The sequence below is a fragment of the Bombus affinis genome, chromosome 8 (genome assembly GCF_024516045.1).
Source record: "Bombus affinis isolate iyBomAffi1 chromosome 8, iyBomAffi1.2, whole genome shotgun sequence".
NCBI lineage: Eukaryota > Metazoa > Arthropoda > Insecta > Hymenoptera > Apidae > Bombus > Bombus affinis.
The window spans coordinates 13,501,556-13,514,976 of NC_066351.1; the positions used below are offsets into that span (position 1 = coordinate 13,501,556).

Sequence of the window (13,421 nt, forward strand, 5' to 3'; positions counted from 1 at the left end):
TTTACTGATCCAGAAATGTAAAATCATGTGTATAATTCATCTCTTACGATGTAGAGTGCGCTGAAATATATTTTTCTAAAATGTACAATATGCTTCAATCTAATTTTGTATTCTATGACAGTTTTGAGCATGTGTATTATATTTTTCTGTAAACAAATATATTACCGGCGTTATGAATATTGGTTAATTAATAACCATTAAACATTAAAAACATGAATCATTAAGAATATATAAAAAATATTTAAAAAAACCAAAAACTTGCTTTATTTTCTATACGTATTGTAGTGTAAGCTAATTATGTATTTATATAGCGTAACATGTTAACTGTAGAACTTATTCTGGTTAACTTTTCATTTACGCTGCGGGGAAAAATTTCTATCGATTGTGTTATTTACCAACAAAGTGAAAAGTGAAAAAAAGAACAGTAATAAAATAAATTATATCAGAAAAATGCTCATGCTATCTATATAAAAGATATTTAAAATGGAGAAACAGAGTATTTTAACATCGAAGTCATATCAACGTGCTAAAACAAACTTGCAAGATAAATTAAAATCAACATTTTTGAAACATTACCCTCATTATTTAGTACCTGGATACAATTTACATAGCACCTTCTCTGCAGCTGATTCTGATTTGGAAAATGTTATAGAACAGTACCAAGAATATCCTTATCATTGTGACTTACCAAAGCCTTTACTACCACCTGCTAAAGTTCCTAGGAATAGTAAGTCTATCAAGTTAATTAAATATCAATATATAAATGAACATAAGTATATATGTTTCTAAATTATACAGTGTTGAATGAAGAAGATCCTGCATTAGAATTAGTTACTCTTAAGAATTATGTGAACAGTGATATAGAAAGAATGAAGCGTTATTATTTAAAACATGAGAAAGGTAAATCTATTAATAAATGTGTTAATTTTATAAAATTAGTTTATATTTGTATTTATATATATGTGTGTATATTTAATGATAATATTCTTATAGAGTTAAAACTAATACATAAGAAGGACGTAAAATGGAATCATACGAAAGGTGCAATTACTGCTAAGATACCTAAATATATAGCAGATATAGCAAAAATTATTGACAAAGATCCAGATCCTTGTTTTGAAGGAGTAAGATAAACTGATATCTACATAAAATTTTAGATGTTTCTTAACAGAAATTCAAATTCAGATAAATTTCTTTTAGGTCTATAATTGGTATTATACTGGAGGATCAATAGACTATATACAATTATATAATAAAAATATTTTACTTTTTCCATTTATGGGAGAATTAGGTATTGGTACATAATATAAAATTATTTTCATTTTTTTTATTATGGTTTACAATCATTATATCTTTTGTTTTAATGTATTTTTAGTAAGTGTTCCCCTTAACAATATAGAAGATTTTTTATGGAAACCACTGTTCAAAAAGGCAGCTAAATGTGAACTCAATGGTACATTGTATGAGTTAAAACATAACATCAATGTTGACGCATGTAAGTATACATACATATCTATTTTTTTAAATTAGTATTTGAGATAAAAGGCAGTATAGTATTGATAATTTAAAATCTTTATTAATTATAAAATTAATATTTGATTTAATATTTTATAGGTATGTTTTTAGGTAGATATAAACGGCATTGTAATTTTTATACATTATCTGAAAATGATGATAAATGTAACCTTACTGAAATACATACACAAACATCAAAGATACCATATATTGGTGCAGATTTAAGTCCTATTAATGCAAATCAATATTGTTTAGTAAATGTTGAAAGATGTGTAACATTATGGGATATAGTTAAAATGTATGTATATGTGTAAATGCGTAATAAAATGTGTAAATATGTGTAAATGTATGTAAAATGTGTATATATAATCTGTATATTTATGAATAAGAAATTTAGATTTACCTTTGATTTTCTAGGAAACCAATAAATTGTAATACTATAATGCAAGCCACTGTGTTAGATGATTCATGGAGCAGTATAAAATTTCAATCTACAGATCCTAATATTCTTTTATTTGTAGATAGATGCTGTCTTCATTATCTTGATGTTCGGGTAAGAATAAAAATATTGATACTAATTGTTTTTAATATTATTATTTCTAATATATTGTGGAAATAATTTCTTGTCTATGTAAAAGAAGGATGAATATACATTCCATATTATAGGTTCCACTTGATCAACCAGCATTAACAATGTGCCCAAAATTTTATTTGGAAAAATGTGAACATCTTTCAATAGATGTTGCTAGTAGAAATAATTTTTGCAGGTATATAGGAACTTATCATAGTATGTTAATGTGTGATAGTCGTTCTCCGCAGCAGTGCGTGCAACAGAAATGGACTCATCAATTTAAAAGTCCACCACTTACAAGTTCTGTCATAGCTAGGTAAAAGAAAATAAAAATGTAACTATAGATGAATTATATGTATATATAATTAATTAATTTATCATTTTTAGAGACGATAAAGAATTTGTTGTTTTATCCAGTCAAATTGCCGGTGAAACTACAGTTATTGTAAATACTTGGACAGATAGTGAAATTTCACAATCATATAATTTTCCATATACTCCTCCTCACATTAAAGAAACATTAAATGAATCTCAAATTCAAGGAATGTGCTTAAATCCATATTTGAGAGATAGGTTTGAACTATCCAATACTGGTTCTTTTCTGATAAAAAATGACACTCAGAATATATTTCTATTTCTTCAAAATTCTATTGGTATGTAGTTTGCTGCTTTTTATATTGTATATTGACAATTAAAGCAAGCTTTAATCTAAATATATTTCTTAGGCGACATATATTATCAGTGCTTAACACATGATATTGCGTTAGATAAATATTCACCTATCAATGGTAAATCATACTGTATATTGAATGCTTGGCAAAATGCAGTATCCATAGAAACAGATGCTATAGCACCTCTTACAATGTCTAGCAAGTCAAATATGCATTTTCCTTTTAAAAGTAAGTAAATTGATGATGCGTTTTTAAAAAAAGTTAAAGGTTGTATAAAATTATTTAAATTGATTATTATGTGTACATTAACTTGATAGGTTTTACAAATAAAAAGTTACGATTGAAGTGTAAGCATGAATCAGTTGACTGTTTTGAACCAAGTTGGAAGCAATCTCTTGAAAAATTAAACACCTATATGGATATATTAGCACCTGAACTTTTAGCTGTGTGGGAAATATGTGAAGAAGTCCCATTGCCTTTAACAGCAGCACCTCATCAAAAAGTTTTAAACTGGTTAGAATCTGCAGATACAAAGCCATCAATTTTATCACAAGAAGAAATAGAGAATGTATCTACCCCAATTAATACACAAGAATTAATAAGTGTATCTCAAGAAGTAGATATAAGTTATTTGGATGACAGTAATGCATTACAAGATCTTTTACCAAAAGTTAAAACTACACGTTCTACAAAAAGGGGAAGTGTACGAAAAAGACAAAGAGTGTAAAATATTTTAAAATATGTATTTATGTAATTGCAATATATATATATGTATATATAGAAAATTACTTTAAAGTTATTTTTTATAATAAAGCAAAATATTTCGACATATGGATTACTTATTTATTTATAGCAAAAATTATACAATAATAGTTACATAATATGCACCGACAAAATGAACGAATATATTAATGACAATTTGCAGAGTTTTGTATTTTACATTGAATTTTCTAGTGATTTAGCGATCCCAGTGAAAAGACGGCTTCCATTTTGACGTGAGTACTTTGCTACTTTCTTGCTGTGCTTTATTTTCCTCTGCTTCCATTTGCATCTGTAAACAAATTTTATAGATTATAAGTATCAAGATTTAATATACAGATATAACGTAATACTTACCAAGAATTTTCGTTGATTCTCTCTAAAAACTTTTAATGGATTTTCAAACTGTCTATAATAAGTAAGAACTTCTCTTACATCTTCCACATTTGTCGCTAATATAACTAAAAAGCAATAATCAACAAAATAAATAACTAAACTTACAGAATATATTAATCAAGACTGTAAAAAGAAATGCACCTTTGAGGAATGCAGCTAAATCATATAGTGTCGTATCATCGTCATTACCAGTCCATTGCAGTAACTGCAATGTGTTTTCAGGATGAAATTTTGTACTCTTTGGGTTCCAGTCAACTACTATGACCTAATAGTAACAAATAAAATAAAATATAATAGACAAAAATTGCTTTATGTAAAAGGTGGATGTAAATTATGGATTCAATACTTACTTTACTAAGATCACGGTTAAGAGCATTTAAATCCTTAACATGGTGACCATCTACAAAACGTGTTGTATCTCTTACTAGTCTGTACATGATATATCCATTAGGATCCAAGATATCCAAGATAGGAAAAACAGTCTAAAGGTGATATATTACATAAATGATATATTTTATCATCATTTTACGTATATGATATATTAAAATAATATACATAGAATAGAGAACATAGCACAGCTCAGATCAGTCAGAAGAGAAGTTAATAAAAGTAGTAAAAATAACATATTCCATAGGATGAGGGAAATGGTGTAATGTACAACATATAATACGTATGGACTTGAAATCAAAGAACATATAGTGTACAAATGTCTGCAATACTCAGCATGTACATTCCATATTGCAATGGAATATCCTGAGACTCTGTGAATCCCCAAAGAAGAATAAATAGAAGCAATATATTATTTTATACAATGTTACAAACAATGTTAGAACTAAGAGGTTTCTGCTTAAACAAAAAGAGTTAAGGGTGCTTAGAATATAAGGGTATGAAATAAGAAAAATCTCTGTACCTATCGAGACAGGCAATTATTATCATTATTACTATATTAAAATGATACATAAGATTATTCAACGATACTTTGATTAACTAATATTGCTTACCATTCCTTGTTCTGCTGTATACACTACAATTTCAAATTGTGGTGGAGCTATAGCCTCTAGAAATTGGTCCACTCCAGGCCTCTTCTTAAACCTCCAACCTGTTTCATACTAGATGATCGATTAATAAAAATAAATATTTATAAGAAATATATTAAATTTAAAATTAAGGAAGAAAAGACAATATCCTACTTACTGTCCAATCAGGGTGTACTAGAACATCTGTTAATTCTAATACCAAAGTATAAGGAGGTTGAATATAAGGATATTTGAGTGGATCTGGAAGAAGTTTATTTCTGCTAGGTTCTTGCACCATCTGGAAAGCATGTGATCGAGTTAAAAGCAAAGCAAGTAAAAATTATTCATTTCAGAAATTATACATTTGTGCTTTTGATACCTTAGTGTAATAATTAAATTCTCTTTTGAGCATTTTATATATTCTTTCATAGAATGGTAAATTTGAGAATTCATCTTCAATAACATTTCCATGTTCATCATATTTAGTTCTTGTTAAATTATATATTACATAAGACAGTCCAACAGTGGTAAATACTCCTAAGAATGCAAAACTATATTTAAGCACTCTTTGTGATTGTTCGCGTTTTTCTTTTTCCTCTGCTTCTTCCTTTGCTTCTTCATCTAACTTTTTATTGTCTAATCCATCTGGCGTTAGAGATTGTACAGTTCCCCCGGATGATTGAATATTTGTTAAACTACCAGTTATTTTTGGTCTATGTGCTGTAAAAATATATAATTGAAAGTTATTTATTTATACTGTTGTACATTCTATAAAATCCAAAAACCATGAAATTAAATTTATTATTTATGTAATAGTAATGTATTATTGGGACAAAAGTCGATGAAGGTTTTTGTTGCTGATATATATATCGTTTAAAGAATTTCACAAGAAACACCATGCGTGTAGCGCGTGTTTCGGCTTTATAAGGTTATAGGTTTTATATTTACTTACCTTCAGTGTTATAATAATATCTTTGCGCCGTTTGGACAACTGATATCCGAGCGACCGATAGACGAAGTGCTGAGTATACGATTGTTGTATTTGCATTGTATATCTTGTATAAATGTCGTACACCTTTTGTCGCAAATGCCATTACTTTAAACAACTCATGAGCTTTCTGGCAGATGTATGCAAAGAGCTCGTGTTCGTATTTTCTAGTATGTTAAATACAGTCGATGTTTTAGAAATCTAGCTTTCCGACATATCTTAAGGCAGTTTACAAAGAGTAAAAACATTTGTCTGTGGTTAAAGATCATCAATTTTTGAAAATGTATTGATGTTGCAAATAATTATAACTGTATATTTCATTATTAATATATTATATTAAATATTTGGAAGGAGGGAAAGTAAGCAAATAGCTTTTAGAGTTATTATGACGCACTTTAAAAGGCTTTCACATAATCACGTAATATCAAATTCAAACTTTAATTCAAAGAAATATTAAATTATTATTGTACCTTTTCATCTTTTTTAAATAAAATTAAGTTATTAAACATTTAAACGAAGTTATTTCCTTGTCTAAAATTTGTACAGCAACGGTTTCACAGTTTTTTATATCATTCTAATTATTCCAATTAATTAATTATTTAGAAACGAATCTTACATTCTATTAAACAACGATTATTTAATTGTCTGAAACAAAGCCGTCTCTCAATTCAACGCGGGCGTACCAGCTGAAGCCTTTTCCGGTTTAATCAAGTTCAGGAAGTTTGCTAGTGGGCGGTAGTTGCCGGGTCAGTATATGCATTCTATACTAGCCAGGGGAATTTTGTGGACATCGCGCGGTCAACCACTCTAATATTAATAGCTCGGGTATGAAATTTGCTTAATCATGACTAACGGGATGACCCAATGGAATGACAATAATTTGTCAGCGTTCACTCGCCGCGTCAATCTCGAATAACGATCGCCAACGAAATTAGGACCATTGTTAAATGACGTATTATCAATAGAAAATATTAATTACCGTGTTTTCGCTTATTATTCTCCTAAACGTGCAACAGTAAAATTACTCGAATATCCTCTTAACGATGTCTACCCTTTCTCTTCCACTTGGAACGTACAACGTTTGTGTAAAAAAGGGTCGCCACGAAGGGTCGCGAATTTATCGTTGAATTTTTCCAGGATTTCCCAAGACAACGCTTAAATTTTTGTCCCCGCAATACATAAACCGTACACGTGGGATGAACCCGTCTGCTGTTTGTGTCAGCTGCTGTTAGAACCGTAATGAGAGGTGCCATAACGTTAACGGCCGAACGCATACATTCGAGCAATTACGTCGCTCCAACTAATTTCTGTCCCTGGGCAAACTTGAGGAATTCCATACGGTACGAGTAGAGGTGCTACGAGTGCAAGGGATTGCAAACGCGTCGTGGGGATGCCGAGGAGGAGGCGGACGTTACCGCTGACCATTTCGTCGGATCTCCCCGCATTTTCACCGCTTCTATACGCGCGGTCGCATGCTCTCCGTACACACGCGTGAGAAGCGCACAAACACAAAAGCAGCGCGCCCTTTAGCGAGCCGGGGCTACGAATGCAGCCGAGAGGGTTGTTTGTCAAGAGAATTTTCAGCGGTGAACATGCTGGCCAACGAGTATTACGGGTTGGATTAATTCCTAACAAAAATATGTGAAATATTTTCACGGTGCAGACGAGCGAGCTACGCACACCAATTCTTTGTTCCGGCACAAAAAGGCCGCGCGTATACGTGCACCGTTTGTTGGACGTTGCCCTACACGTTTTATGTTTTGCTTTCGGATTGCGCATCATGGTTTTCGCGACAAATTGCCTTCGGGCGAAAGACCTATTCCACTTTGCGCCTTTACACCGATCTCGTTCTTTGCTCCTATAGACATTCGACGTTTCGTTTTTTAAATTCTCTTCTCTTAAATTTTCGCGTTTTACCTTTGGCAATTAATTTGTCTGCGATGCATCGCAGTCAGGTGTACTTACGATAGAATCGTTATATTAAAATGAAATTTCTATCGAAATTTGCAAAATGCAGAGAACGATTCATCGGACACACAGTGGCAGAAAGTACGAAACATTCCATTCGAATCAAATATGCGTTTTACACGATTGAACTAATGCGTATACGCGCGTAATAACAATATAGGAATACAGAGAATCCGGAACCATTTAATTATAACATTTTGTTCTATTTTATCCGTATGATATCACATAACATTTAGACATTACAGAACGGGATCAAATAACTAGTTAGAATGATTGAACGTTTCGTTGAACAATAGACAGTTGAGCCGTAGTTCGATATTGATCCACGCATGCTCGCGAATCTATAATCTGTCAGGTATAATATTTGATTTTCTTTTAGATAAATGACCGATTATTCGTGTTGGTACGCGAGTATAGGATAGTCACGACGACGACGCTTCTTAACGTCGGGATCTATAAATGTCTCTGCCGGTAGCATGTAAATGGTAGAAAGCTTCATTCCAGGCGATACTCGTGTCCCGCGCACACGGAATCGGTGCTATTTGCACGCGCTTCTACATCGTCTCGTGTCGAAAGATTTCCCAACGAAATTCCTTTTCGGTGCTCAGAATAGTGGAGTCATTCAAGTTGCTTGGCGACGTTCTATTCACGAGCCCGGCTGTCGTCCCTTTTCTTTGCTCCCGTCGATTCATTCCTCCGACCGAGTGAATCGACAATGATTTACCTTTCGAGGCGATCGAAATCTCCGACCGAGAACGGTAGATCGCGACGCGAGATTTACAACGTAAATCGACGCGCCAACTACCCTCTAATCTTTTTCTTGTACCCGTTTCTAATCTACCTCGAGCGTCGATTGTAATTGGTTGTCGTAAGTTTCCAACTACGTAGACGTCTAAGTACGAATTACATATATGCATCGAAGCAACCGCGAACGCCAAGGATGGAACGGGAAGAACGAGGAGCGTAAGAGGGTGGTGGCGTAGAGGCCGAGGGTTGCGAGCGAGCAGCCGCGAAAGGGAACATTTGGTGTAATCGAAGTATCGCGTGCGGCGGTGCCTGTGGAACGATAATTCCATTACGCGAGAGAACAAACGTACGTACATACGTACCGCGAAAGCAGGACATTTTTATCGGCTACGATCTGATATTTCGTCGATCAGCGTCGAGCGCGTTGTTCTAAAAGCGCGTGCGTGAGATACGCGAGTAATTCTCCTCGCGTGGGAAAGCAACGTTTCCAGCCGGCATAAATATAACGGTAGAATCGTGGACGAGACGAACACGCTCCAGGTAGCTTCCCTCGGCCGATATAAGCTCGCAATCATCCTGCGACCGAGTGTTTGTAAACTATTAATTCGCCTGTCGCGAGAAACTCGCCGATGTAACTTCGATGTATAGCCCCTGTTTCCCTCTTTCTCTCTCTCTCGCCCATCTTCTTTTCTTTTCCTCTTCTCTTTTTATCTCTCGAATACACGTGGAATTTGCGGATCGTTATTATGATTCGCCGGGTTTTGACGTGAAAGCGAGCCACCTGAACTTTCTTAATCTGAAGTAAACCAAAGCGCGGATAATACGCCTCCTCAGGCCATTCGGAGACTTTAATAATCTAACTTTTCGCGCTACTTTGCGTCCCACTTTTAACCTAAAAATTGCTTTTCTCCCCCTCGCTCGTGCAAATCAAAGTTACGGAGTGGGGAGAATTGTAAAACGAGTATTTACGCGTCTTTGCGTGTGTCATACTTTCCACGCTGCAACAAAAGCAATAACAGAATTACTTTCTTCTATGTACGTTGTTCGCTGCCCAGTCTGGTAGAATTAAAAAACAAAAGTGCGAACGTGTATCCCCGACCTACGCCTATAAACTCTACGAACGTTCGCACGCTGAACACCATAAGATATCCAATGATACGGAATAAAAAATTCTTTTATCGTCTATCTATTAATAAGACGAGATCGTTCGTTCCTGTCGAAAAGCAAACGCGTTAAGGGATAGATTTCTTCGATAGCGAAGTTTCTCCTTTATGCGGAGAATAAAAGTGGCCGAGAGATTTCATATAGATCGTCTGAATTACAAAGCTCGTGGAAGCGATGGCTGGTAATAAAAATCGGCTCTGCGTATCTGTCCGTGCACGCACCCTATCTTCTCCACCCTTCGATCTCGCCGCTCACCACCTATTCCTGGCATTCATCGAGCGACGATCGATTACAGTGCTCGTCGCGGACAATACCATTCGGGACAGTGCGAATTTCATTCTTTCGTTTCGTACTGTGCGTAGAACCGCCGACAAAAGCTCGGCCAACAGAGTACGATGCTTTCACGTATATGCCTTTTTCATCCTTTCTCTCTCTTCCATTTTCTCCTCCTCTCCTCCTCTGGTTAACGTAAGTCTTGCGTGAATTCACATCGCGAACCTACGTATCTAGGAAACTTATTCGAACGCGGTGTTATTGCAACGTGATCATTTCTCATTGTTTCGCCATGTATTCCGATATTACGCTGCAATTTATCGTACGGCCGAGCCCCGCGTACCTTGTTAACGAATCGATTTTAATAAAATGTGTATCGTTCGAAATAACTTGAACGAATTGCGAGACCATACATTTCCCCAGCTGGCCGGGCAACAATCGGATAATCCGTAACGTTGCTTAATCCTTTGTGAATTAAATGAATATTTCTGGTAATGGTTTTAATATTTTTCCATGTTTTGAGAAATCTCGTTTGCAATTTTTATGGTTGGAAAAAATCAAAAATTGCCAGCTCGTTGTGATTTACCGCGTTAGACGCGAAGGGCAGAATTCTTTCTTCCTTTTTTTTTCTTTTTTTTTTTTTTTTTTATAGGAGCTGGATTACTCTTGCGCTTTTACTTGTTTCTACGTCATTTTGAATCTTGAGCCTCATGCGTGGTGGAAGGACGGCTATATTTTTCAGGTTGCCCGTGCTGTAGACGACCGTCATTTCGGATAATAGGTTCGGAGGGAAAAAATTTGACGACGGTCTGGTTAGCTTAAGTTTAGCGATACATTAAACGAATCATGAAACTTTTTAAGAATTTGACGGAATACGTTCGTGTCGTAATCAGATTTTACTTGTCGGAATAGTTAATTGTGAAAGGTCAAGCCACAATTTTTGTTGCATGAAATTTCGTCGAATAAATTTCATGAAAAACGATAAATTTATCATATTCATTTATATATATTTATCGTATAAAATTAATTGTTATATATTTTGCACGTTTGAATAAGTAATAACGATTGGTAGGAGTGACCGATTATCGTACGTGATTCTGCGTTCCCTCGTTGACGAATACTTGTAAATGAAATTTTATGCGTACACGTACACGCACCGGAACGTGATCAAAATGTCTAGCATATAGGCGAGCGTTTATCCGAAAACTGACGATACTGCTAGCTGACATATCTTAACATCCTACTTTATATATTATATCATCTTTATGTACAAGTTCATAAAATTCCAACATCAAGTTTTATACTTTTCGATTAACCTTCATCGCTGGAACTTCTAACTTGATGGTGATTAAAAAAAAAAAAAGAAAGAAAAGAAAGGAAAACCTAGCAGGAACTCATGAATATTCTCTATCATACTCATTCCGTTCCACGGTCGAATTTAGAACGACCTCGAATTTCTCCGAATTTCCAGCGGATTTTTCTAGTCGCGTACCGAATCGAGTAAATTAAGTCTCCCGTAATTATTTCAAGCGATTTTCCGGGAGCACGTGAATGAAGTTAATCAGAGCTATTTCAGAAAAAGGAGAGAGAGAGAGAGAGAGAGAGAGATAAAGAAAGAGAGAAATTCGGAATGGAAAACAGACAGATTTTCAAGCCGTTTTTATTTCTTTGCTACTATGCTACGGCGGCGAGTTGTAAGCCGTGCTTTTCCTCTAGTTCGGAAACCGTTGACTAATGGTCCATCATCGTTCATCGTTGTTCAGTTGGACGACCAACGTCCGTTACTATCTTACGCCCGTACTATCCGGACAATGTGACTTTATTCTTACCGGTGATCCGCGTCTATAACCGTAACGTGCATCCGAATCGAACAATACCTTTTACTCATCCGCGCGGCAATAATTTAGACGCCGTACGGCGATACGTTTCGCGAAGGACCGGATCAAAAAATATATAGATCCGGTGCGAGCCGGGGGCTGCAAGCATTGTTCGTGATCCAGAGAATTTACTGCGGCGCCGCGATTTCGAGGAGGTGCTTGGCGCAAGAAACTGTTTCGCGTTCATTACCGCGATACGTTTTCACCGAGGACCGAGATTGAACGACTTTTGCCAGACGCGAAGCACCTTCGAATTTTTTATTAACTCCAGAACGATTCCCCAGTGAAGTTTTACGTCTGGCAAGCTATTACCCCGAAGTTTGTATCGGTGAACGAATTTATGATATCTACGAAACGAGAAAAAAGGTGAAGCGTTCCTTCGACATTTTTACGTACTAGATCGATGTAGGTTTTCGTGCAATTAAGATTCGATGGTTTTAAAAAGCATCATTTCTTCGGTACACTTTCGAACGTAACTAATAAATTTCGATCGAGAAACTTTTCCCTTCTTTCTTTTTTCATTTTTTCATCATGGCGCGAGAAGGGTACGAAATGAAGCATTAAGTTATCCGAAACAACATCGCTCGACTTACCGTGTACATTTTTTACCGAAAGGTAACCTCGGGGAAGAAATAGGATCATTATTTCTTCTTTATTAGCAATCATTCTCGGTGGATCCGCCACCTGACATCCTTGACAAGGGGACGTATATCAAAGACGAAAATATGTTCGTCTCTCACCCGGGGCATCGTTAGACAGGCTTAATACGCTAGTAAAACATCCGGACGGCATCACACGGTGTTGGTCCATATTAAATTCTTAGCGGGTACAGCGTGTCGGTCTTGATGTCCTTCATTAATCAATGCATTGTGCCCGGACCCAGTAACTGGGATCCAAATGTTTCGACACTGGACCTTTCCCACTCTGTGCTCTTCCTTCTTTCTTTTCCTTTTTTAGTCTTCGACTCGGTTGGCCCACCGGTTTGACCATTGTGTACAATTGCGCCAACAAGCCTTCAGCTATGGTCTCGTACGCACCAGCTTCGTATATTACCGTCTCTTTACATCCTAACTTATGGGCTCCTATTATATGTAAAGTAGAACGTGTCAGGTCAGTCTTACTGGTTCGTCCTCCTATTTGTTTAACCCCTTCGAATATGTAACGTCCTGACGAACACTGGGGGAAATTTACGGGAATGGTTTAGATGTAACGTGATGTCTGGTGATTAGAAACAGGTGTCAAACCGACCGTTGCAGTATCAGCTTTCCCGATTTTGAGGGAAAGGGTTGAACGAGTGTCTACAACGAAAGGTTGCGACCGGTCCGGTTCCGATTTGGGTGAAATTCTATAGGCTCGAAGAACAGTAAAAAAAATATTATATAGGTATTTTTTGTACCTATGGTAACATAAGTTTAAGAGACAAAAATCTGAAAAAAATTCTGTCATCTGAAATTACAATAAATGGTCTCTAACGCG

At 35.5% G+C, this 13,421-nt stretch overlaps 2 protein-coding genes across 3 annotated transcripts; one reads left to right on the plus strand and one right to left on the minus strand.

Annotated features, from left to right (window-relative positions):
* The first annotated feature begins 111 nt into the window (after positions 1-111).
* On the plus strand, positions 112-3,584 carry LOC126919103 (uncharacterized). Of its 2 annotated transcripts, none has more exons than XM_050727801.1 (11): positions 112-727; positions 799-900; positions 994-1,124; positions 1,201-1,291; positions 1,376-1,495; positions 1,627-1,813; positions 1,933-2,068; positions 2,182-2,402; positions 2,474-2,739; positions 2,812-2,985; positions 3,075-3,584. In XM_050727801.1, the coding sequence occupies exons 1-11, from the start codon at positions 484-486 to the stop codon at positions 3,482-3,484; spliced, it is 2,082 nt and encodes a 693-aa protein (XP_050583758.1). In that variant the 5' UTR covers positions 112-483; the 3' UTR covers positions 3,485-3,584. The 2 variants fall into 2 exon arrangements, with proteins under 2 accessions (XP_050583758.1, XP_050583757.1); XM_050727800.1 differs by having other exon boundaries at positions 115-727; positions 1,615-1,813.
* LOC126919116 (mitochondrial import inner membrane translocase subunit TIM50-C-like) lies at positions 3,579-6,094 on the minus strand. The gene is made up of 8 exons (XM_050727821.1): positions 5,881-6,094; positions 5,308-5,648; positions 5,107-5,226; positions 4,914-5,021; positions 4,263-4,394; positions 4,054-4,177; positions 3,874-3,977; positions 3,579-3,808 (listed from the first exon to the last, which is right to left on the minus strand). The coding sequence occupies exons 1-8, from the start codon at positions 6,020-6,022 to the stop codon at positions 3,716-3,718; spliced, it is 1,164 nt and encodes a 387-aa protein (XP_050583778.1). The 5' UTR covers positions 6,023-6,094; the 3' UTR covers positions 3,579-3,715.
* Positions 6,095-13,421: the final 7,327 nt, after the last annotated feature.